The sequence below is a fragment of the Sapajus apella genome, unplaced genomic scaffold, assembly GCF_009761245.1.
Source record: "Sapajus apella isolate SASKATOON/1434 unplaced genomic scaffold, GSC_monkey_1.0 scaffold53, whole genome shotgun sequence".
In the NCBI taxonomy this organism is placed as follows: domain Eukaryota; kingdom Metazoa; phylum Chordata; class Mammalia; order Primates; family Cebidae; genus Sapajus; species Sapajus apella.
The window spans coordinates 7,552,730-7,576,195 of NW_022436993.1; the positions used below are offsets into that span (position 1 = coordinate 7,552,730).

General features: G+C 37.8%; 1 protein-coding gene across 21 annotated transcripts in view; it reads left to right on the forward strand.

Annotated features, from left to right (window-relative positions):
* The window catches only part of NEBL (nebulette), a 690,461-nt gene that overhangs the window by 359,729 nt on the left and 307,266 nt on the right, over positions 1-23,466 (forward strand). For 17 of the 21 annotated variants that reach the window (XM_032244129.1, XM_032244113.1, XM_032244114.1 and 14 more), the window contains 2 exons: positions 4,245-4,351; positions 5,633-11,595. In XM_032244129.1, the coding sequence (XP_032100020.1) occupies positions 4,245-4,351; positions 5,633-5,809 (284 nt within the window). In that variant the 3' untranslated portion in view covers positions 5,810-11,595. Of the gene's footprint in view, positions 1-4,244; positions 4,352-5,632; positions 11,596-23,185; positions 23,271-23,466 lie in introns of those variants that run through there. The other 4 variants (XR_004258432.1, XR_004258429.1, XR_004258430.1 and 1 more) reach the window with 1 other exon arrangement.

A 23,466-nucleotide genomic window follows, 5' to 3' on the forward strand; every position in this document is an offset into this window, starting at 1 on the left:
GCTGGGCATGGTGGCATATGCCCAACTACTTGGGAGATCGAGGCTGGAGGATCACTTGATTCCAAGAGTTCGAGGCTGAAGTGAGCTGTGATCACACCACTACTCTCCAGCCTGGGTGACAGAGTAAGACCCCACCTCAAAAAAAAAGTTTTCTTCCTCCCTTTTCTTCTTCTGTTTTATGGTCTTCATATGTACTCGCTTCTTTATCTTGGTTTTATCTCTTTCCATTTTAATAATAAATATTAAACAGAAAATATTGGTATAGGCTATATGCGAAAGTACTTTATTGTACAGTAGAAGAGACATTTTGATATTATAAATATTGTAGGATATTCCAAAATAGAACTGAAATGCTTAGAACTTTAGTCAGCTTCTAGATCTTTGGTCAATAAATCTTACCAATGTGAAATGAAATTTGAGTCTGTGTATTTTGCTGCCTTAGCATAACTAAAACTATTGTTTGTGGCTTTAATGTTGTTGAAATAAGAAAACCTGTCAAACTCACTCTTTGGTTAGAAAAGCCATTGTCCCTTTATTGTCACCCATTTCTAGCAATGCCAATAGTATCTGATTACAAGTTTAATAAACAGGACACTATGCTTTTACTCTTTGATTAAAAGGCCCTTGTTTGTTGCCAAATTAACCTAACATCTTGCTTTTTAAAAATCCTTTGATTCCATATGTTCATAGAAGAAATCTCATACATGGAATAGGTATCTTGCAACCAAATTCTCAGTGAACCCAATGTAAAGCCATTGCTTTAGATTTCCTTTTTCTTATTTTACCTAACTTTACAAAAAAAGGCATTTATGTAGCAAAACAATAGAAAAGTAGTGTTTGTGCCTCTTCTTAAATTGCCATTTTGCTTTTATTAAGTTAATTTCCTTAGGCTTTCAATTATGTTTGTCTATTTTTTTTTTTTTTTTTTTGAGGCAGAGTTTCACTCTGTTGCCCAGGCTGGAGTCTAGTGGCGCCATCTCAGTTCATTGCCACCTCCTTCTCCCTGGTTCAAGTGATTCTCCTGCCTCAGCCTCCCAAGTAGCTGGGATTACAGGCACACGCCACTATGCCTAGCTAATTTTTTGTATTTTTAGTAGAGATGGGGTTTTACCATGTTGGCCAGCCTGGTCTCTAACTCCTGACCTCAAGTGATCTGCCTGCCTCAGCCTACCAAAATGCTGGGATTACAGGCGTGAGCCATCATTTATGGTTTTTATAACCTCTATAGGAGTTCCCTAAAAACTCTTTTATTATACCAGGTAGATAACAAGATTTTATAATCCCAAAGAAACTTTTAAATAAGTAATTTAGCCAGAGAGCAAATGAGAATAATCAATAAAGGCATGAAGATAAATGGCAAGGACTAGATAGATGGATTATGTTTCCTCCAAGGTTTCTCCTTCTAAACTCTCTCCCTGCCCTCTCCAACATATACATATTTAGGATTCATACATTACTTTTCTTGCTGTATTTGAGTAGCACATGTTCCCTTTGAAAGTCACATATAAATAAGGAGTAGGCCTAAATATACCTTTTTTTGTGTATATATATGTATGTATGTATATATACGAACACACAAAATATACACACTGACACACACACACACACACACACACACACACACACACACACACACACACACACACACATACACTCTGGGTAACAAAGTGAGACCTTATCTCAACATATGTATATGTTAAAATATTTGAGATAAGGCCTCACTCTGTCACCCAGGCTGGAGTGTAGTGGTGAGATCACATAGCTCACTGCACTCTTGACCTCCCAGGTACAAGCAATCCTCCGACCTCAGCCTTCCTAGTAGCTGCTGGGATGGCAGGCGTGCACCACCACACCTGGCTAATTTTTTTTATCTTTAGTAGAGACAGAGTCTTGCTATGTTGCCCAGGTTTGTCTCGAACTCCTGGGCTCAAGCAATCCTCCTGCTTTGGTCTTCCAAAGTGCTGGGATTACAGGCGTGAACCACCATACCCAGCCTACTTATTTTTTGAAAGCCAAAATGAGAGAACATGATTAAGCAACATTCTTGAACTGTCAGTACTTATGGACACTAAGCTGGATTGTGATGTCTAAACTGAGCGAACCTAAATGTCTTACAGAGTATGCGATATCCTGGTTTTCCAGCTCTTTTCAGAGTTCACTCCTGAAAGTTTTTCCTAAACATTTTAAGATGGCTGTGCTTACCTCTATACATCAGAACTCAAAGTTCATAGTTAAATGGTATAACAATGAATTGGAATTTAATTTTTATAAATTTATAGAGATGTTTAAATTTAATCTTTAAAACTTTACACATAGATTCAAGCAGTAATTAATGAAGCCATGAGTTGTTTAAATGGTTAAAAACCAGTGCAAGACTGTCAGTCTGCAGCCCAAATCATTTAATTGGAAATACCGATTAGCCAGTGCCTTTTCCTCAATTTGGTAAAAGGCCAGGTGTCCAGGACCATTGTGCTCCAGGAGAGCAATTGTTTTTGTCACTTTTTTTCTTTCTGGCATGCCTTGAACATAGTGGACAGCAGTAATTATTGTTACCATTCGTGAAGGCTTACTGTGTGCCCAATGCAGTGAGCTTTGTGCACGCATTAACTAATAAATATTTACTGAGAACAGAGGCAGTGAATGGATGAATGCTCAATGCTTCCAGATCCAAATACATAGAAAAACCTCCTTAGTTAGCTAATTAAGTGGGCCTGGAGATCTATGGGAAGTTTATTATTTTTTCTTCGTGAGTGGATTTTGACAATATACTTAATATCTCTTGACATTAAATATTTAAGTGTTGCTGAAAAGGTTAAAAAGTGTTCTTTTCTGAAGTATTAGATGTTTAATGATGTTTTAATGACTTTACAATATACTATAATTCAAGTGGAGATCTTGGCAATTTCTCTTTGATCCCCTATCTGGACATTAAGCATAATTTGTAATAAGTTTATAAGATAAATTCACTTGAGCTATTTTAAAAATTTCCATTTATCTAATGTAGTTATCATTTGGAGAACCTATTAAATGATTTGTAATTTTCTGATAATTAAACTTCTTTAAAGTATTGATGATCTCACGTATCATTGGAGTGAATTTGCTACTTATATTAATTATTCATACCACCCAGAATTAAATGTTCTCATTCCTTTTATTATAAAAACTGTTCTGAATAAATCAACCATTTGTAATTACTTTATATACTCAGCCTGATTAAACAAAAATGGCAAACTATTACATATTTTATAGCACATATGACATAAAAGTTGTACTAATGTAGCATATAAATTATTTGAAACACAATGAAGGGCATGCTATGAAAATACCCTCATTTATAGCTCATGTTTCTGGTTACAGATAAACACATTCACAGAGAAACATGCACACAAACGTATGTCTGCTGATTCTGTGGGATTTTAAAATCTAGCTTCTGTGTTGGCTTCTCTAGAATTCAGAGTCCTTCAAAACAGGAACTCTGCCTTTTGAATGTCACAATTAGTGGTTTGGAGAGCACAAACTGAATGAATACTATTTTGATACTTTTTCAATATAGAAAAATAATGTTTATGAAATTCTGGTTTCTCAGGTGTTTGTAACATATTTAGTTGACTTATTTAGTCTTGATAAGTCAGCTGATACCACTTACTCATAAAATAAAGGCTTCATAGATTCTAGGTAAATGTTTCTTTAAAGGGTACAGACTTTGTTAACTACTGAACAAACATACATTGCTAAACATACGTTATGTTTGCCATCTTTTTAAAAGTAACATTCAGCTATATGACTTGAAATATTGACAGTATCCGTTATATGAGAAATACCCTATGAAAACATTTATACTCTATCATTGGTTTGGTAATGCCATTAAATTCCTTTAAAATTCTGATTTTTCTTCTGGAAAATGCCGAAAAGGATCACAGGGTCAAATAAAAGCATGATTTCTTTCAGGGAGTATGACAAATTTTTGTTTATGTTTTTAACATAGCATCTGCAATAGAACAACAAAAATATTTAAAATATATTTAACTGCATGCTAAACTGATTTTCTTCATGTGTCCCTAACTACTAAGGTTTCTACTAATCTAGAGATCACTTATAGCACTGCAACCTAAATTTCACAACACTGAAAAGGCATTTTGTTTTAGAAGCTTCTAGCAGAGGATAACCTCACTTTGAGGGCTTGGGATGGCTATTTGGAGGCTAGCTTTAAGGAATCTTTGTGTCTGTGTATGTTTAACATGTAGCGCCTGTTCTTCCTGGAGCCTATCAGCAAAGCCATTCCCAAGGCTATGGCTACATGCACCAGACCAGTGTGTCATCCATGAGATCAATGCAGCATTCACCAAATCTAGTAAGTGTCCATTTGATATGTTCCTCCTTATCTGGTCTTCCCATTTCACTTCAACCATGTAAACACATGTGGAATAGAGTTGAATTGAATGTTGGGTATTTTAATTTAAAGATAAATGATGATGTGTTGCCGTTTATACAACTCTTTTGAAGAAAGCAAAAAATTTACAGAGGTAAACTGTTGAGAAAGAAAGGCATTAATAAGCATTATATAAAACAATAAAACATATAAAGAATCTACCAGTACAATGTCCTAGTTGTTACTTCATGATTGGTACTAGCCAATGATGATTTTATTCAGGCCTTAAGAGCAGAGATATTTGATGGTTGTATTTACAAGTTGATCTCAATCAAAATGAACACAAAAGCCTAAATTACGTGGCCATAATATAGCTTAAAATCCCTAATTGGAAGCCTTGAAGTACTGGTTTATACATTCAGTGTAAAATTTGGAAGCAGTGTTCAACATTTTCTAGTTATACTTGACTTCTCATGCAGAAGTTACTTGTATAAGCCCTTGACATAGTCTCTTGGTCTTTAGCTCAACGATTAGAAACAGGAAACTCTTCTACATTGTCCAGTAACTTGAATTGCTCTAAAATCCTTTGGGTCCCAGCCAGTGTCCTCAGTCTATGAATGTACTTGATTTTGAGATTGTCTGATGTTAGTGTTAGCTAAATGCTTAGCCTTAAACAAAAACAAATATAGGAAAACTCATTATAATAATATGATAAGTATAATTGAATATGTACCTTAGCATTTGGAACATTTGTATGCCAAATTTCTCTCACAGTGATACGAAAACCTATATAGTGAGTATATTATGGATTTTTTCTTTTATTTGTGTTACATATTTTTAAGAAGAAATAAACATTTTTAGCACCTACTTAAGAAAAGTACATTGCCAGGAGAGATTTGGTCTTCTCTGACATATGACCAGTTTCGGTCATTGAAGAATATGAAATCTCATGTAATCTAAGGTTTCCGAGGTTATCTGAAGCTGGGGGAAACTTGGCTTTATTATTTCAAAGCTAGCTTTTTGATGGGCTAGCTGTCATATTTAGTGAGTTTTCTATCCGTGTTCCAAAAATATTAAGCTTTTTGCTAGACTAGTAAAGTTGATAACAGCACAGTTAGATGTTAGGTTTACAGATTGCCAGAGGTACATGTGTTTGAAAACATTCCTAATAGTTCCTTTATGTGTGGGTTGGTGTGTTGTGATTGGAATTTGTGGCTGTAGCTATTTTGGTATTCATTGTGTAATCCCTTCTTCCTTTTTCAGAGGACCTACCGAGCCATGTACGATTACAGTGCCCAGGATGAAGATGAGGTCTCCTTCAGAGACGGCGACTACATTGTTAATGTGCAGCCCATTGATGATGGCTGGATGTATGGCACAGTGCAGAGAACAGGGAGAACAGGAATGCTCCCAGCGAATTACATTGAGTTTGTTAATTAATTATTTTTCCTTGCCCTTTGAGCTTTATTCTAATGTATTCTAAACCTAACCTTTTTAAAAGATAGAAGATACTTTTAAGACAACTTGGCCATTATTTTACAATGATGTATCCTTCCTTTGACAATTAGACACACAGGTACCAGGAAGAAGGAATGACCTCTGGGCTGAAAACAGCAGCATTTTCAGTAATTGCTACAAACAAAAATCATTGTATCTGGAGACCTGGTGCTGCTAATTGTGTTAGTGGTTTCCTTTGATTGGCTATTGAACCCTTCTGGGAAATGTATTTTTGTAGACTTTAATAGAGATGTTGATTGTCCCTTAAATGTAGCGTGTATATGAAACTTCTTAGCTGTCACTTTGGAATCACCAGAAGCCAATTCTCTTAACTCAGTAATGCAGCCAATAATGTAAAACCCGTTTTGCTTTTGAGTCATGAGGCAATTTCCAATATTAGTGAAAATTGCCCAATATAACAAATGTAAACAGTGGCAGAAGGACAGTCTGGTTAAAATTATGTTGACTGGTTATCTTAGGGATCTAGAAACTTCTACTAAACAGAAATTTTCTCATTCCCTAGGCTGACTGGGGTCTATTTATTTCTCATTTGTACCAAGGTATCTCCTACTTTCCATGTATATTCTATGGACTCAAGTCTATGCTCAGTTCCACAGAATGTCAGGACCAAATAACTTCACAGCTACTCTGCAAAGGGCAAATTATAATGTCATTGATATAATTTCCCTAGTAGCGTTTACCCTGTTGCATGTCATGTAGATTCAAGCTTCTGTAACATAGGCAGCTGCACTGCCCGTTCCTATTATTGAAGCAAAAAGGGTGACTGATAAAAGCCCTTTCTTCCTCTAGTTACCAGCTCAAGAGAAAAACATACTTGGAAAAGTTGCTTGAGATTTCCCTGCTGCATTGCACTCTAGTTATGAAGGATTTACACCTTAGGAAATATCATGTATACTCTAGTAAATAAGCGATTTAGGTGTTCCATTGAACAGCTTTCATTAACTTAATGCCACCACTGATTTCAAACTGAAGAAAATGTAACAGGAGCCAATGAAGCAATGGAAGCTGGAGTGTGACTGGAAAAATACCCAGCAGACAGTTGCCAGTTCCAAACAGAGAAGATCTGGTGTCTTCTTTTGGAAAATGGTATTCAAATTCTGGAATGGAAATCTAGCCACTGAAAGTGGTTAATCAAAAGATGTCCTTTCCCGTTTTCTGGCTTTTATTTTCTAAATCACCTTCAAGGGAATGAAACAAGAATGTCATCAGAGATTTTTCAGTACCAGCCCAAGAGGCTGTTTTCTAAGAAAGAAATTGTTGTCGTGTTTTGATTTTCGAATAAGTGACTTTGCAGGCTTTTGCTGGATTCACAGCCACCAGTGCAGCCCTTGCTGATGGGTCTTGAAATTTCCTCCAGAGCCTGCAGTCAAGGCCATTGAGCTACTGGTGCCCATCAGCCATCCAGTGTTTTTCTGATTATACCCTTTATTGTGACCTGCAACAGGGTAGCATTCATTTAGGGTCTGACTTCACAGTTAAGATAAAACTGAAAAAGAAAAATTGCAAAAATGTACTAACATATATGGGTCTTGGGGATATCTGCCTTATATGTTACGTTTAAGGAAATTAACAAAACGTCCTGCAAACATCTTTTAAGGAAATGTTTACTAGTCCAAAGGCCACAGCTAATTTATTTACACTTTAGGAAAGTTAGCACATGCTTTTGAAAATCTGTGATTTCATTTTGTGAGGCTAAAAGAGCAAATAAGCTTTATTACACTGAAGCTGCTTCTATATGCCACTGACATAAAGTTTAAAAAATAAATTCAGGCAAATAACTACAGACTTCTTTTAAGGGGGTTTTGCAGGTTACCAGATAACCAGCTTGACTGATTTCCCCTCATTGAAATGGCCAGTCGCAATTAAAGTGATAAAACCCCATATCTGTTTTCGTATATTATACACAAACCTACAAAGATAAGCTGAACTTGCAATATTTTTTGCAAAAAAGCTGTCATTAAAGCTGAGGATAAAACATCTGCTCAATTTTATTTTACTAAGTTTATATTTACATTTCACCCAGGCAGGCCATCTTTTTGTGATTATAAAAAAAGAACAGTTGATTAAATTTTTAGACTAAATGTAGGACAGGTACAATTTTAGATAAATAGCACATCTATAGGAAGCACAATGAAAACTGACTTGAAATAATGCTTGTAATCAAGAAAGTAGTTTCATCCACTGGCTTCAAAACCAGATTCACTGAATATAAAAGTAAATACTTATCTGAGGAATAAGTCTCTTAAAATTTTAAGCTTCACGTAATAATGTTTGCATAGCAAGATATTTCTGCTTCAAGCCTTTAGGAATTAAGATCTGATCAGAATTTAACTAGAGGGTAGTTATTTTACAATGAAGACTAAAGCTGAACAAGACGTTGCATGCTCATGAGGCCATAATTTGGTAGTGTTGGCAATTGTTAATAAAGTGTGTCAGGATATTAAGCATCTCAGGAGAAATATTGGAAAAATGTATGTATAAAACCAAAGTGCTATTTTTAAAAGCATCATTTAAAAAAATTACATGCTTGAGCAACTTTTCCACTTTTCATGTGCTTCCCTCCCACCTTCAATTTGGCAACAGGTATCTCGTGCATAAAGCTGACAGCTAAAGAAGATTTTTAAATATTGAGTTAAAGATGACTGTGTAAACACCCAAGCACAGAGAGCATGCACCTGCCTTTCTAAGTTCGATGTGTTCTCAAGCCTGACAGAAGCACAAGGAACAGTTTGATACACTTTTAAAAGGTTCTGAAAACAAAATTATATTCTCTCTTGTGCAAAGTATAGCAACAGAATATATTGCTTTTGTGTAAGCTTTTGTAGTATACATTTTTACTAATAATTCTTGTTCTCTAGAAAGCTTTCTATTTCTAACCTATGGCAAAATGAATCCTTCATGTCTTCTTGTTATTGTTTACACACTTGCAGTGTAGTTCAGTGTGAAATATTTATATGCTTGTCAGATATCCATGAAGGAGGCTGTTGATAATCCCAGGTCTCCCCGACATCCACAGACCACACAGGCATTTGTAAGCACAGTTTCCACAAGCACCTTGTAGGAATATGGATGAGATTAGAAGATGATTAGACCAGCCCTTCTCTGGCCACTGGGCTCATTTCTTGAAGAAGATGCAGATCTGGTTTTTCCAGTGTGCCACAGTCTTTCCTTATCTCTGTGCTGAGCTTGACAACATTCTGGGAATGAGGAACAAGACTTCTAAAAGGATAGTGGAAGTTCAAAGGGTGTACCTCCTTTTCAGGTTCATCGATCTCCAGTGGAATGTTTTCAATGAAAAGATGAAGAAAACGTGTGTAATCTTTAATAACACATCCCTATAGAAAGTGGATAAAATGTATACCAAAATTATAATACAGATATATACAAATATAGGTGCCTTTTTGATTACTCTTCTTTATCTAGTATGGTCTTGGAAAGAAAACCAAGCAAGCAAGTTGCTGCCTATTCTATAGTAATATTTTATTACACATGATTGATATTTTTGTGGTAGGGAAGTGGGATGCTCCTGACATATTTAAGGTGTTAGCTGATTGTATTTTATCTCTAAAGGTTTAGGACTTTAGAAAATGCTAACTTCTTCCATCTATTTCTGAAAGGTTCTTTGTGGATTTATAGAGTTGAGCTATATAAACATTAACTTTAGATTTGGGATTTAAAATACCTATTGTAAAATAGAATAATTATGAGGCTGGATTCACTACATAAGATGAACTTCACTTCATAAATTAATTATACCTTTGTGATTTGCTTCTGATAATCTGAAAGTGGCTAGATTGTGGTTGTTTTGAGTGATGTGATATGGAGGTGGGAGAGCTTTTAGTTAAGTAAGAAGCTATGTAAACTAAAAAGGAAGTTAAAATAAAAGTCTCTTTCTGAAGTATTCCATGCCTTTTGGACCTTTTCAGGCAACTAACTGTCAACTATTGATCAAAAAAGTCAAGGCATTGTATGTTGCTTCTGTGGTCATTATTCCATGATGCTTAGACTACTTGAATCCATAAACTTGGAAGAATCTTGGAGCAAATTTTCTCAATTGTCTGTATTACTTCATTATATTCATGGGAATTCCATAGGATTTTTGTGTTTGATATATGGTATCCAGTTTGCATAGTATCTACTTCTTTGTAATCCGTTTGCTGTTAAGAATGATGTACTTTAAAGAAAAAGAGAAAACTGCATCACAGTCCCATTCTCCAGTGTCCATGCAGTGAATTGCTGAGCATTTGGGAAGCAGCACCAAATGTATTACAGACGTGATGTGAAACTCTTGATCTTTGTTCTGTGATCGAAACTGAACCATTGTGGAGTTTGGCTTCTATTTGCTTCAAAATAAGTAGAATTTTGTTTGACGATTAATTTGCAAGACTAGCTTTGAGAGTGTAACAGTTTTGAAGAAAACATGGAGTGTTTTTCAAATGAAGGGGCTTACGGAATGTGACAATGTTATTAATTCGGCTTCTGTTATGCAAATTGTTAACACCAGCTATTAAACTATATTTTAGTAGAAATGCTTTAATTCATATTTTTTTCCTCTACACTGTGAATCTTTAAGCCTTGGTGGACTAGAGCAACATCGTGCTGCCCAAAGGACTAACCTATGCAACCTAGTTCACATTTTAGTGGATGTCGCAGTTAATATGTAATGATTTCCCCTGCTTAATGTACAGCAGCATTGAAATGACACATTAAGCCTAGCATCACATTGTATAGTATAGTCACTCACAAACCCTTCAAGGCTACACTAATCATTAAAGTAATATTTGTTTGAAAGCAAATCACTGATTTATCTATTGCATCTTGAATGATGGCAAACCAGGAACAATAGATGGGTGTGTCAGCCGTGGCTCTCATGTGTTCCCTGCAAGTGGTCTCCTATGATAGAACTGCGTCCTCAAATGCACTCTCTTCAGGGTCTTGATATTCTGTGTCTTCTCTCTGTGTTTGTAAAACATTATAACACATTAATTTCCTATCTCTACACATTTGGTTTGCTTAAATAAATGCGGGATATAAAAAATGGTTCTACTTCTTGGCTCTCACCGTGGTTTCTTGGAGCATGGGTTGTTAGATGCAACGAATGTACCCTAATAATACCCCAGGTCTGAGGTTTAACATGACAACTCACATCGAATCACATCAGAGGTGTGTGCTGGCTTCAGTGCATTTATATTGGTGAATCATTCAAGATATTTTCTCCCCCAAATAAATGTAGTTGTAAGTGATAACAGTATTATGCTTTTCCAAGCTCAGTATCTTTCTGATTTTATATCAAAGTACTGTAATAAGGCATCATTATAGTTAACTTCTTTCAAGAACAAATTCCTCTTATATCCTCAATAGTACAATTCTAATTTTCTTATATTCGTAAGATGAAAGAAATGGCTTGGAGCATAGAATTGAAAGTGCACAAATTAAGTACATAAAATGGGAAGGAACTCTGATTTCTCAGCTAAGAAAGGCTCATTTATCATAGAACACAATTACTTTTTCTCCCCCTACGCTTCCCATAATCGAAAAAGTGAGTCCCTATTTTTCACTTTCATGTAAATCTGTGTGATTTGGATGCTAGTCTTATTGTATTATTTTGTGAAAGTTTCTCTTTGGCTCATAATCCTTCCTAATTGTAAACTGATAAACTTTGCAGATGACATCTGCTCATAGAATAAACTCTTCTTCCAAATCTTGAATTTTCTGTTTTTTACATTGCATAAGTATGAAATGAATATTTTAACAGTATTATGAATCAAATGCATATTTTTGAAATTACAAAACAGCACATTTATTTATTTGAAGAGTTTACTACCTTTTTCTGCCTCTGAGGCTTTTTTTTTTCTATTCACGATTACAGATTTACTCTTTGGAACCCAGGCCACAGAGGAAATGAATGTCTTAGATTTTTTTTTTTTCTGACAAGAAATAATTTAGGTTTAAAACAGACTGTGTTTATAATTTGATTATCTTAAACATTTGTGAGGTTTTACAGGTAACTATGACACACTACCAAACAACTTTTCTACCAAAATTCTGCAAAAATGCTCACATGTAATAAACTAAAAAGTAGATAAAAGGGAAAGTTTTGTTCTTTTCTTTATATAATCTACTTTGATGTGGTTTGGCTGTGTTCCCACGCAAAATCTCATCTTGAATTGTAAGCTCCATAATCTCCATAATCCATGTGTCAAGGGAGAGACCAGGTGGAGATAACTGAATCATGGGAGGTGGGTGGGGATTGGTTTCTCCCATGTTGTTCTCGTGATAGTGAGTTTTCACAAGATCTCATGGTTTTCTAAGTGTGTGGTAGTTCCTCCTGTGTTTATTCTCCTTTCTGCCACCTTGGGAAGAAGGCGCCTTGCTTTCCCTTTGCCTTCTACCATAACTGTCAGTTCCCTGAGGCTTCCCCAACCATGCTGAACTGTGAGTCAATTAAACCTCTTTCCTTTTTAATTACCCAGTCTCAGGCAGTTCTTTATAGTAGTGTGAAAATGGACTAATATATGCTTTTCCTACACAGAGGGATTAAACATGAGTTTTGTTTTGGCAGAAAATTAGATATGATCCAGTTGTGAACTTTAGTTCCTTTCTGTCATTCTAAGCAAAATTCTCAGGCCTTTGACTATTATATTTGTATTTGGGGGCTGCAGAGTTCTGATGAAAAAACAAAGCAGAATGAGAAAATGTATTCAAAAGGTGAAAAGCCAATATTAGAGCCAAGGGTCTAGTTACTGATTTTGTGTTTACATGATGGCATTTTAATCTTTGTAGCTTTTCCTCCCCCTACAGTTTCTTTTTTTTCTGTTTTGAGCAGCAAACATGAAAGGGGATAGTGAACTAAAATAGAGAAATGGGCATCTAAACTCCAATTATACTACCTGAGGAAAGAGGAAACTTTTTTGCATCCCAAATTGAATCATCAGATCACTCTTTTTTTTTTTTTGAGACGGAGTTTCACTCTTGTTACCCAGGCTGGAGTGCAATGGCGCGATCTCGGCTCACCGCAACCTCCGCCTCCTGGGTTCAGGCAATTCTCCTGCCCCAGCCTCCTGAGTAGCTGGGATTACAGGCACGCACCACCATGCCCAGCTAATTTTTTGTAGTTTTAGTAGAGACGGGGTTTCACCATGTTGACCAGGATGGTCTCGATCTCTTGACCTCGTGATCCACCCGCCTCAGCCTCCCACAGTGCTGGGATTACAGGCTTGATCCACCGCGCCCGGCCTCACTTTTTTTTTTTTTTTTTGGCTTGTGTCACTGCACTTGGCTTGGTGGCCTATTTTTAAAAAAAATGTTTTTATTGTACTTTAGATTTTGGGGTGCATGTGTAGATCATTCAGGATTGTTGCATAGGTACACACATGGCGATGTGGTTTTCTGCCTCCATCCCCCTGTCACCTACATCTGGCATTTCTCCCCATGTTATCCCTCCCCAACCTCCCTACCACCCCACTGTCCCTCCTGTGGCGTCTCCAACAGACCCCAGTGTGTGGTACTCCCCTCCCTGTGTCCATGTGTTCTCATTGTTCATCATCTGCCTGTGAGTGAGAACATGCAGTGTTTAATTTTCTGTTCTTATATCAGTTTGCTGAGAATTATGGTTTCCAGATTCATCCATGTCCCTACAAAGGACACAAACTCATTTTTTATGGCTGCATAGTATTCCATGGTGTATATGTGCCACATTTTTCTTGTCCAGACTATTGTTGATGGGTATTTGGGTTGGTTCCAGGTCTTTGCTATTGTAAATAATGTCATTATGAACATACGTGTGCATGTGTCTTGATAATAGAATGATTTGTAATCCTTTGGATATATACCCAGTAATGGGATTGCTGGGTCAAATGGAATTTCTACTTCTAGGTCCTTGAGGAAGTGCCACACTGTCTTCCACAATGGTTGAAGTAGTTTACACTCCCGCTAACAGTGTAAACGTGTTCTTATTTCTCCACATCTTCTCCAGCAGCTGTTGTCTCCAGATTTTTTGGTGATCGCCATTCAAACTGGCGTGAGGTGGTTTCTCAGTGTGGTTTTGATTTGCATTTCTCTAATAATCAGTGATGATGAGCATAATTTCATATGTTTGTTCACCTCATATATGTCTTTTTTTTTTGAGACGGAGTTTCGCTCTTGTTACCCAGGCTGGAGTGCAATGGCGCAATCTCGGCTCACCGCAACCTCCGCCTCCTGGGTTCAGGCAATTCTCCTGCCTCAGCCTCCTGAGTAGCTGGGATTACAGGCACGCGCCACCATGCCCAGCTAATTTTTTGTAATTTTAGTAGAGACGGGGTTTCACCATGTTGACCAGGATGGTCTCGATCTCTTGGCCTCGTGATCCACCCACCTCAGCCTCCCAAAGTGCTGGGATCACAGGCGTGAGCCACCGTGCCCGGCCACCTCATATATGTCTTCTTTTGAAAAGTGTTCATATCCTTCACCCACTTTTGGATGGGTTTGTTTATTTGTTTCTTGTTAATCTGTTTTAGTTCTTTGTAGATTCTGAATATTAGCCCTTTGTCAGATGGGTAGATTGCAAAAAATTTTTCCCATTCTGTTGGATGCTGGTTCACTCTAATGATTGTTTCTTTTGCTGTACAGAAGCTGTGGAGTTTAAAAAGGTCCCATTTTTCTGTTTTGGCTTTTGTTGCCAATGCTTTTGGCGTTTTATTCATGAAGTCCTTGCCTATGCTTATGTCCTGAATGGTTTTACCTAGGTTTTCTTCTAGGGTTTTTATGGTGTTAGAGCTTATGTTTAAGTCTTTAGTCCATCTGGAGTTAACTTTACTGTAAGGTGTCAGAAAGGAGTCCAGTTTTTGCTTTCTGCACACTGCTAGCCAGTTTTCCCAACACAGTTTATTAAAGAGGGAATCCTTTCCCCATTGCTTGTTTTTGTCAGGTTTGTCAAAGATCAGATGGTTGTAGATGTGTGGCATTGCCTCTAAGGCCTCTGTTTTTTTCCATTAGTCTATATCCCTGTTTTGGTACCAGTACCATGCTGTTTTGATTACTGTAGCTTTGTAGTGTGGTTTGAAATCAGGTAGCATGATGCCTTCAGCTTTGTTCTTTTTGCTCAGGATTGTATTGGCTATGCAGGTTCTCTTTTGGTTCCATATGAAGTTTAGGGTGTTTTTTTTCAGTTCTGCGAAGAAGGTCATTGGTAGCTTGATGGGGATAGCATTGAATCTATAAATTACTCTGGGTGGTATGGCCATTTTCACAATATTGATTTTTCTTAACTATGAGCATGGAATGTTTCTTCATTTGTTTGTGTCCTCTCTTATTTTCTTGAACAGTGGTTTGTAGTTCTCCTCAAAGAGGTCCTTTACATCCTTTGTTAGTTGTGTTCCTAGGTATTTTATTCTCTTGGTAGCAATTGTGAATGGTAGTTCGCTCATGATTTGGCTCTCTGTTAGTCTGTTGTTGGTATATAGAAATGCTTGTGATTTCTGCACATTGATTTTGTATCCTGAGACTTTGCTGAAGTTGCTTATCAGTTTAAGGAGATTTTGGGCTGAGATGATGGGGTCTTCTAAATATACAATCATGTCATCTGCAAATAGAGACAATTTAACTTCCTCTTTTTCTAATTGAATACACTTTATTTTTTTTTCTTGCCTAATTGCTCTGGCTAGAACTTCCAATACTATATTGAATAGGAGTGGTAAGAGAGGGCTTCCTTGTCTAGTGCCGGATTTCAAAAGGAATGGTTCCAGTTTTTGCCCATTCAGTATGATATTGGCTGTAGGTTTGTCGTAAATAGCTTTTATTATTTTGAGATATGTTCCTTTGATACCTAGTTTAATGAGAGTTTTTAGCATAAAGTGCTGTTGAATTTTGTGGAAGGCCTTCTCTGCATCTATTGAGATAATCATATGGTTTTTGTCTTTGGTTCTGTTCATGTGGTGGATTATGTTTATAGACTTGGGTATGTTGAACAAGCCTTGCATACCTGGAAAGAAGCCTACTCGTTTGTGATGGATAAGATTTTTGATGTGCTGTCACAATTGCTTTGCCAGTATTTTATTGAAGATTTTTTCGTCTATGTTCATCAGGGATATTGGCCTGAAGTTTTCTTTTTTTGTTGAGTGTCTGCCGGGTTTTGGTATCAGGATGATGTTGGTCTCATAAAATGGTTTGGGAAGAATTCCCTCTTTTTTGTATTTTTTGGAGTAGTTTCAGAAGGAATGGTACCAGTTCCTCTTTGTACATCTGGTAGAATTCAGCTTTGAACCCATCTGGACCTGGACTTTTTTTTGGGTGGTAGGCTGTTAATTGCTACCTCAACTTCAGCCCTTGTTACTGGTCTATTCAAGGTTTCACCTTCTTCCTGGTTTAGGTTAGGGAGGATACAAGTGTCCAGGAATTTATTCATTTCTTCCAGGTTTATGTGCATAGAGTTGTTTGTAGTAATCTCCGATTTTAGTTTGTATTTCTGTGGAATCAGTGGTGATATACCCTTTATCATTTTTTATTGCATCTATTTGATTTTTCTCCCTTTTCTGGCTAGGAGTCTATTTTGTTGATCTTTCAAAAAACCAGCTCCTGGATTTATTGATGTTTTGAAGGGTTTTTTGTGTCTCTGTTTCCTTCAGTTCTTCTCTGATCTTAGTTATTTCTTGTCTTCTGCTAGCTTTTGAGTTTTTTCGATCTTGCTCCTCTAGCTCTTTCCATTTTGATGATAGGCTGTCAAGTTTAGATCTTTTCTCACTTCTCATGTGTGCATTTATAGCTATAAATTTCCCTCTAGACACTGCTTTCAATGTGTCCCAGAGATTCTGGTACATTGTGTCTTCATTCTCATTGGTTTCAAAGAACATCTTTATTTCTGCCTTCATTTCATTGTTTATCCAGTCGACATTCAGGAGCCAGTTGTTCAGTTTCCATGAAGCTGTGCAGTTCTGAGTTAGTTAATTCTGAGTTCTAATTTGATTGCTCTGTGGTCTGAGAAACTGTTTGTTATGATTTCCATTCTTTTGCATTTGCTGAGGAGCAATCTGCTTCCAATTATGTGGTCAAGTTTAGATTAGGTGCAATGCAGTGCTGAGAATAATGTATATTCTGTGGATTTGAGGTGGAGAGTTCTGTAGATGTCTGTTAGGTCCACTTGGTCCAGATCTGAGTTCAAGTCCTGGATATCCTTGTTAATTTTCTGTCTAGTTGATCTGTCTAATATTGACAGTGGAGTGTTAAAGTCTCCCACCATTATTGTGTGGGAGTCTAAGTCTCTTTGTAGGTCATTAAGAACTTGCTTTATGTACCTAGGTGCTCCTGTATCATGTGTGTATATATTTAGGATCGTTAGCTCTTCTTGTGGCATTGATCCTTTTACCATTATGTAATGCCCTTCTTGTCTCTTTCAATCTTTGTTGGTTTAAAGTCCATTTTATCAGAGATTAGGATTGCAACTCCTGCTTCTTTTTTTTCTCTCCATTTGCCTGATAAATCATCCTCCATCCCTTTATTTTGAGCCTATGTGTGTCCTTGCATGTGAGATGGGTTTCCTGTATACGGCACACCAATGGGTCTTGACTTTTCATCCAGTTTGCCAGTCTGTGTCTTTTGATTGGGGCATTTAGCCCATTTACATTTAAGGATAATATTGTTATGTGTGAATTTGATCCTGCCATTTTGATGCTAGCTGGGTGTTTTGCCTGTTAGTTGACACATTTTTTTTCGTTGTGTTGATGGTCCTTACCATTTGGTACATTTTTGGAGTGGCTGGTACTTGTTTCTTTCCTTGTTTAGTGCTTCTTTCAGGAGCTGTTGTAAGGCAGGTCTGGTGGTGACAAATCTCTCAGCAATTGCTTGTCCATAAGGATTTTCTTTCTCCTTCAATTATGAAGCTTAGTTTGGCTGGATATGAAATTTTAGGTTGAAAGTTCTTTTCTTTAAGGTTGTTGAATATTGACCCCCACTCTATTCTGGCTTGTAGGGTTTCTGCGGAGATATCTCCTGTAAGTCTGATGGGCTGCCCTTTGTGGGTAACCTGACCTTTTTCTCTGGCTGCCCTTAGCATTTCTTCCTTCATTTCAACCCTGGTGAATCTGACAAATATGCGCCTTGGGGTTGCTTTTCTTCAGGAATATCTCTGATGTTCTTTGTATTTCCTGGACTTGAATGTTGGCCTGCCTTGCTAGGTTGGGGAAGTTCTCTTGGATAATATCCTGAAGGATGTTTTCCAGCTTGGATTCATTCTCTCAGTCACATTCAGGTACTCCTATCAAATGTAGATTACATCTTTTCACATAATCCCATATTTCTTGGAGGCTTTGTTCATTTCTTTTCACTATTTTTTCTCTATTCTTGCCTTCTCATTGTATTTCATTGAGTTGATCTTCAATTTCTGATATCTTTTCTTTTGCTTGGTTGATTTGGCTATTGAAACTTGTGTATGCTTTGCGAAGTTCTCGTGCTGTGTTTTTCAGCTCCATTAAGTCAGTTATATTTTTCTCTAAGCTGTTTATTCTAGTTAGCATCTCATCTAACCTTTTTTCTACGTTCTTAGTTTGTTTGCATTGGGTTAGCACATGTTCTTTTAGCTCTGAGAAGTTTGTTATCACCCACCTTATGAAGCCTGTTTCTGTTAGTTCATCAGATTCATTCTCCATCCATCTTTGATCCGTAGCTGATGAGAAATTTTTGATCTTTTGGGGGAGGAGAGGCATTCTGGTTTTTGGTGTTTTCATCCTTTTTTCACTGGTTTCTTCCCATCTTAGTGGCTTTATCTACCTGTGGTCTTTGTAGTTGGTGACTTTTGGATGGGGTCTCTGAGTGGATGTCCTTTTTGTTGTTGATGACATTATTTATTTCCGTTTCTTAGTTTTCCTTCTAATAGTCAGGCCCCTCTGCTCCAGGACTGCTGGAGGTTCAGTCCAGACCCTGCTTGCCTGGGCATCACCTGCAGGGGTTGCAGAACAGTAAGGGTTGCTGCCAGTTTCTTCTTCTATTATTTTTGTCCCAGAAGGGCACCTGCCAGATATTGGCCTGAGCTCTCCTTTATGAGGTGTCTCTTTGGGTATATGGGGGTTGGGGAGCTGCTTGAGGAGACACTCTGTCCCTTATAGGAACTCAAGTGCTGTGCTTGGAGCTCCATTGTTCTGTGCGCAGATGCTGGGCAGGTACTTTTAAGTCTGCTGCAGTGGAACTCATAATGGCCTCTTTTCCCAGTTGCTTTGTCCTAGGAAGGTCAGCTTTATTTATAAGTTCCTGTCGTGCTGCTGCCTTTTTTCATAGATGCCCTGCCCTGCATGGAGTAGTCTAGTCACAATCTGCCAGCAGAGGTGTTGCTGAGCTGCTGCAGGCTCTGCCCAGCTGCGGTGTGAACTGCTTCCGTAGTGGTGGTTGCCCTTCCCCCACTAAGCTGGACCATCCTAGGTCCATCTGCACTTGCTGCGAAGCTCTCAATCCAGAGCATTTCAGATTGTTTGTTTTGTGGGGGTGATACCTGCCGAGCCAGATCACCTGGCTCCCTGTCTCCGCCCCCTCCCTTTAGTTGAATGGGTGGCTCTGTCTCCCAGGCATTCCAGGCGCCAGTTGAAACAGCCACTCAGATTTGTGTGAGTTTCTGTGCACCAAGCCAGCACCGGCTGAAACCTCTTTGCTGAAAACTTGTGACGCTTTTGGGACCGGGAATCTCCTGGTCTGTGGGCAGTGAATATTTGTTTGGAAATGCAGTGGGCACTCACCCTCTGCGTTGTTCTTGCTGGGAGCTGCACTCTGGAGCTTTTGCTATTCAGCCATCTTGGATCCTCCCCGCCATCAGATCACTCTTGGAGGGAACTGGTTTCTGATTCTTAACCCACGACAGCCATGTTTCTTGCCTTTTGTTCCCAAAGTGTTACAGACTAAGGCTATGTGGTCCCAACTAACTTTTCATTAATTTTTGTGAATAACCATCCTCTGTCTACATGCTCTCACTTCCCTGGTCCCAGCTGATTAGATTGAGGTGATTCAGGAGGGCTACACAAGGACTTTGTCTAACAGGGTTGGTGGTGGTTGAACCTGCTCATATCTCCCTGAAGAGGCCTGAGTTCAAGTGATAAAGTAAGTTGACTCTCGGGTTGTATGATTTAAAAAAGTAGAGAAAGAAGTCAGGAGGAAGCCTAAGCTGTGAGTAAGCAGAAAGTATGAGTAAGAGAGCTTATGAAATGGGGAAAAGATATTTAGCATAGACAGAGTAAAAGTGAAGTAGATGGTTGGAAGTGGAGGAGCCACAGGGCCATGAAAGAAACGGATTCTTGTTAATAGCAGCCCGTTATGAGGTAGCACCAGGTCCTCCCCAGGGAGTACCCACTCTCCATCCCACGCATGCAAAGCTCACCCACCAAGGAGGCCACCTCCTCTGCTGTCCTGTGTGCTGTTAGGGCCCCCAGCAAGGTCAAATTCTCTACTCCTTTCCATGTTTGCATGTAAAGTTTCCTGGAGGTGTCTTTGGGAGGCTTTCTGTAGCTTGCAAGCAATCAGAGACTTCGACTAATAAAGCCACCATAATACATATTATTATGTATAATACATAATATTATTTATTATGTATTATTACATATTATGTATAATACATAATATTTATTATGTATTATACATAATGTATATGTATACATATATGTTATGCATACATATTATACATACATATATGTATAATACATAATATGTATTATGTATAATACATAATACATCGGCACAAATTATAGAGTTATTATTTACTTACACATTTTTCTAACAGTGTCTTGCTCTGTTGCCCAAGCTGGAGTGCAGTGATGCAATTATGCTCACTACAGCCTTGATCCAACAGGCTCAAGCAATCCTCTAACCTCAGCCTCCCGAGTAGCTGGGACTACAAGCACACACCATTGTGCCTAGTTAATTTTAGATTTTGTAGAGATGGGGTCACACTATGTTGCCAGGGCCAGTCTTGAACTCCTGGGCTCAAGTGATCCTCCTGCCACACCCTCTCAAACTGCTGGGGTTACAGGCATGTGTCACTTCCTGGCTTCATAGTTTTCATGCTTGACAGAATAAACAAAAAGATAACATTTTGACAAGGAACAAATATTATAAGTGAGCAGAAGAGTTAAACAATGTCTCCCTCCCCCAAACCAGACCACTAAATAGCAAATGTGATTGAAATGCCAATTACATTATTACGTTAAAATGTCACAGGGTTGTTTTAAAGTTTACTGTTTTGCTTTATGATATGTTATCATTTATATACCCTATCAAAAATAACTTCAGTAGTTAGAAGTTGTTTCCTTGGGCCCTTGAAAGGGCATCAGTAACTAATATCAAGTGAATTTCACTTTTACTAGTACGTATGTACAAATAAAGGATTTGAGGGTTTAGACAATGTTCTCATTGATTTTTGAATGTTTGGCAAAGAAGGGGATAGCTGAGACCACGTTAGAGAGTGTCAAAGGCTCTAATGATAAAAGCCGAGTTGTTTCAGCAGAGCTTTATTAAGAAGCGCGTAATTCTTCCAGGCTTACTCAGTGACGGGTCTTGAAGAAAACAGAAGAAACAGTAATTGTAATTTATTCATTCGATGTATAATTATTCAGTGTCTACTTGATTCAAGGCACGGAGCATAGGCACTTTCTTCATAAAGCTTTCATGCTGGTAGGGAAAGACTGATATCAAACAACTAATTATATACTTACACAATTAATTACTTAATTACAGTTTAAGAGATGTCATGAAAGGGAAGCCTAGTGTGCCCCGAGTCCTTGTAGCTGGGACCCATGAGCTGTCGACTAGTGGGGAGGGCCTGGAAGACTTCTTTGAGGAACTTCCATTTGAGCCCTGAGAGCCATTCAAGTTCAGGTGAGCATGAGACATCTGGGAAAATTAGTCACCCGCAGTTAGTGACAGAAATACTCCAGTGTTTGCCCAAATTTTAATTTCAGTAGCAATGCTAGGTTTTGTATTTTTAATTCCATTAAATTCCTTGTGGACAAAAGTCAGCGCATGCATGTGCACAAACTTATGTGTCAGCGCACCCTTTAATTATGACATTTCACTTTAATAAGATTCAGCAGGTTGCTAAGAGTTAATTATATAAACAAAGCATTATAGATATGAAATACTTCACTTCCTTTTTTGGATAATTGGTTATTACATAGGCTTTCCTGTGTATCCTTACTTCCTCCCTGAATATTTTGGGACAGTGTGCGCTTACTGGAGTTTATTATGGTACAGTCTGCAGCAGAACTATTGATTACAAATACTGTGCTCTCCCGTTTTAGATTTTACAGATTCAGGGTTTGCCATTCCCATCTAATATGTGATATGAATTAAACGTGCTACAGTACCTGGGCAATGCACAGAAAAATAACTTGTAATGCAAGAAAGTTGTTTGTAATTATTTAGAATACATCCTTGCTATGAGGTAAATCATAGCTTTGTTTATAGAATTCTAGCACGAATTTTGAACACCTGCTTCCTTTAAAAATCTAACTGTATGCTTGTACACTTTATCTTGGGCCACTTAAATAAGCAATTGGGAATATTTTGGACATATTTGATTCCCATAATCAATGCCTAACAAAATGCTTGCTGTGGGAACACTCATTGATATTTACAAACATTTCCTGGTTACATGTACTTCTTTCTTTCAAAAGAAATCTTTTGACTTCCAGATCAGTGCTACATAAAATGATTTCTAGACCTCTACATCTTATTTGGTATGCTGATTTTTGTAAAAATTTAGAAAGGGTAGCTCTTACGGTCTAACTATAGCGTCATACTTATATTGTAACTCAGGATTTGTTTGCAAATCATATTCCCACTGTTCATGTTCATCTCAGTAGGAATGGGAGGAAAGGGGCCTGAAAATCTTGCAGGATAAACTTGTTTTGTGCATTTCACCTGCCAAGGCTCCCTCCTTCCAGGAGTATCTGGGCCGCAGCTCTAGCAGCTCAATGTGGCTCTTGCTTGCAACCATCCTCTAGCTGGAAAAACAGGAAGCAGGCCCAGGGGTTTTTTCCATCTTCTCTGATTTATGCCCTAGAAAGACATGGAGGTTGGGTAGGAATGGTCTCTGGGGATGATTTATTTTCAAAACTGGCAAAGAAAAGATATTTATGGTATGAGAACTATAATTATATAGCACAGCCTCTTAGGATCATTAAAAAGTTTCATGTTTAGAAAACACTCAAACATTCTCAGAGCTTCAAACGTGGCTTCTGGTCTTGATATAAGTTACTTGATTGTCATTGAGACGCTTCAGTAGTAGTTTCATAATATATATGACCTTTAAGAATTTGACAGAGTCAATTTAACTATATTCATGCACAGATCAAGGAGCTAGATTATGATCCACTGGGGAGGATGGGGCTTAGCAGCAAGTAAGAAGTCCTAGTGCTCAAGGTGACCCTGACAGGTAAGTGATTATCTGTGGGACAGGATCATCTTGGAGAGAAGAGAAGGAAGAAAACATGTGCAGCCAACGCAGACCTGAAATTCCCAATGTCTCACTTTGGTGAAAAATTCGAAGTTTTAGCTTCAAGAGGAAATCTGTCTTTTAAAATTATTTCAGGATCAGTAAATTATTATTCATTACTTATTATTTTTGAGAG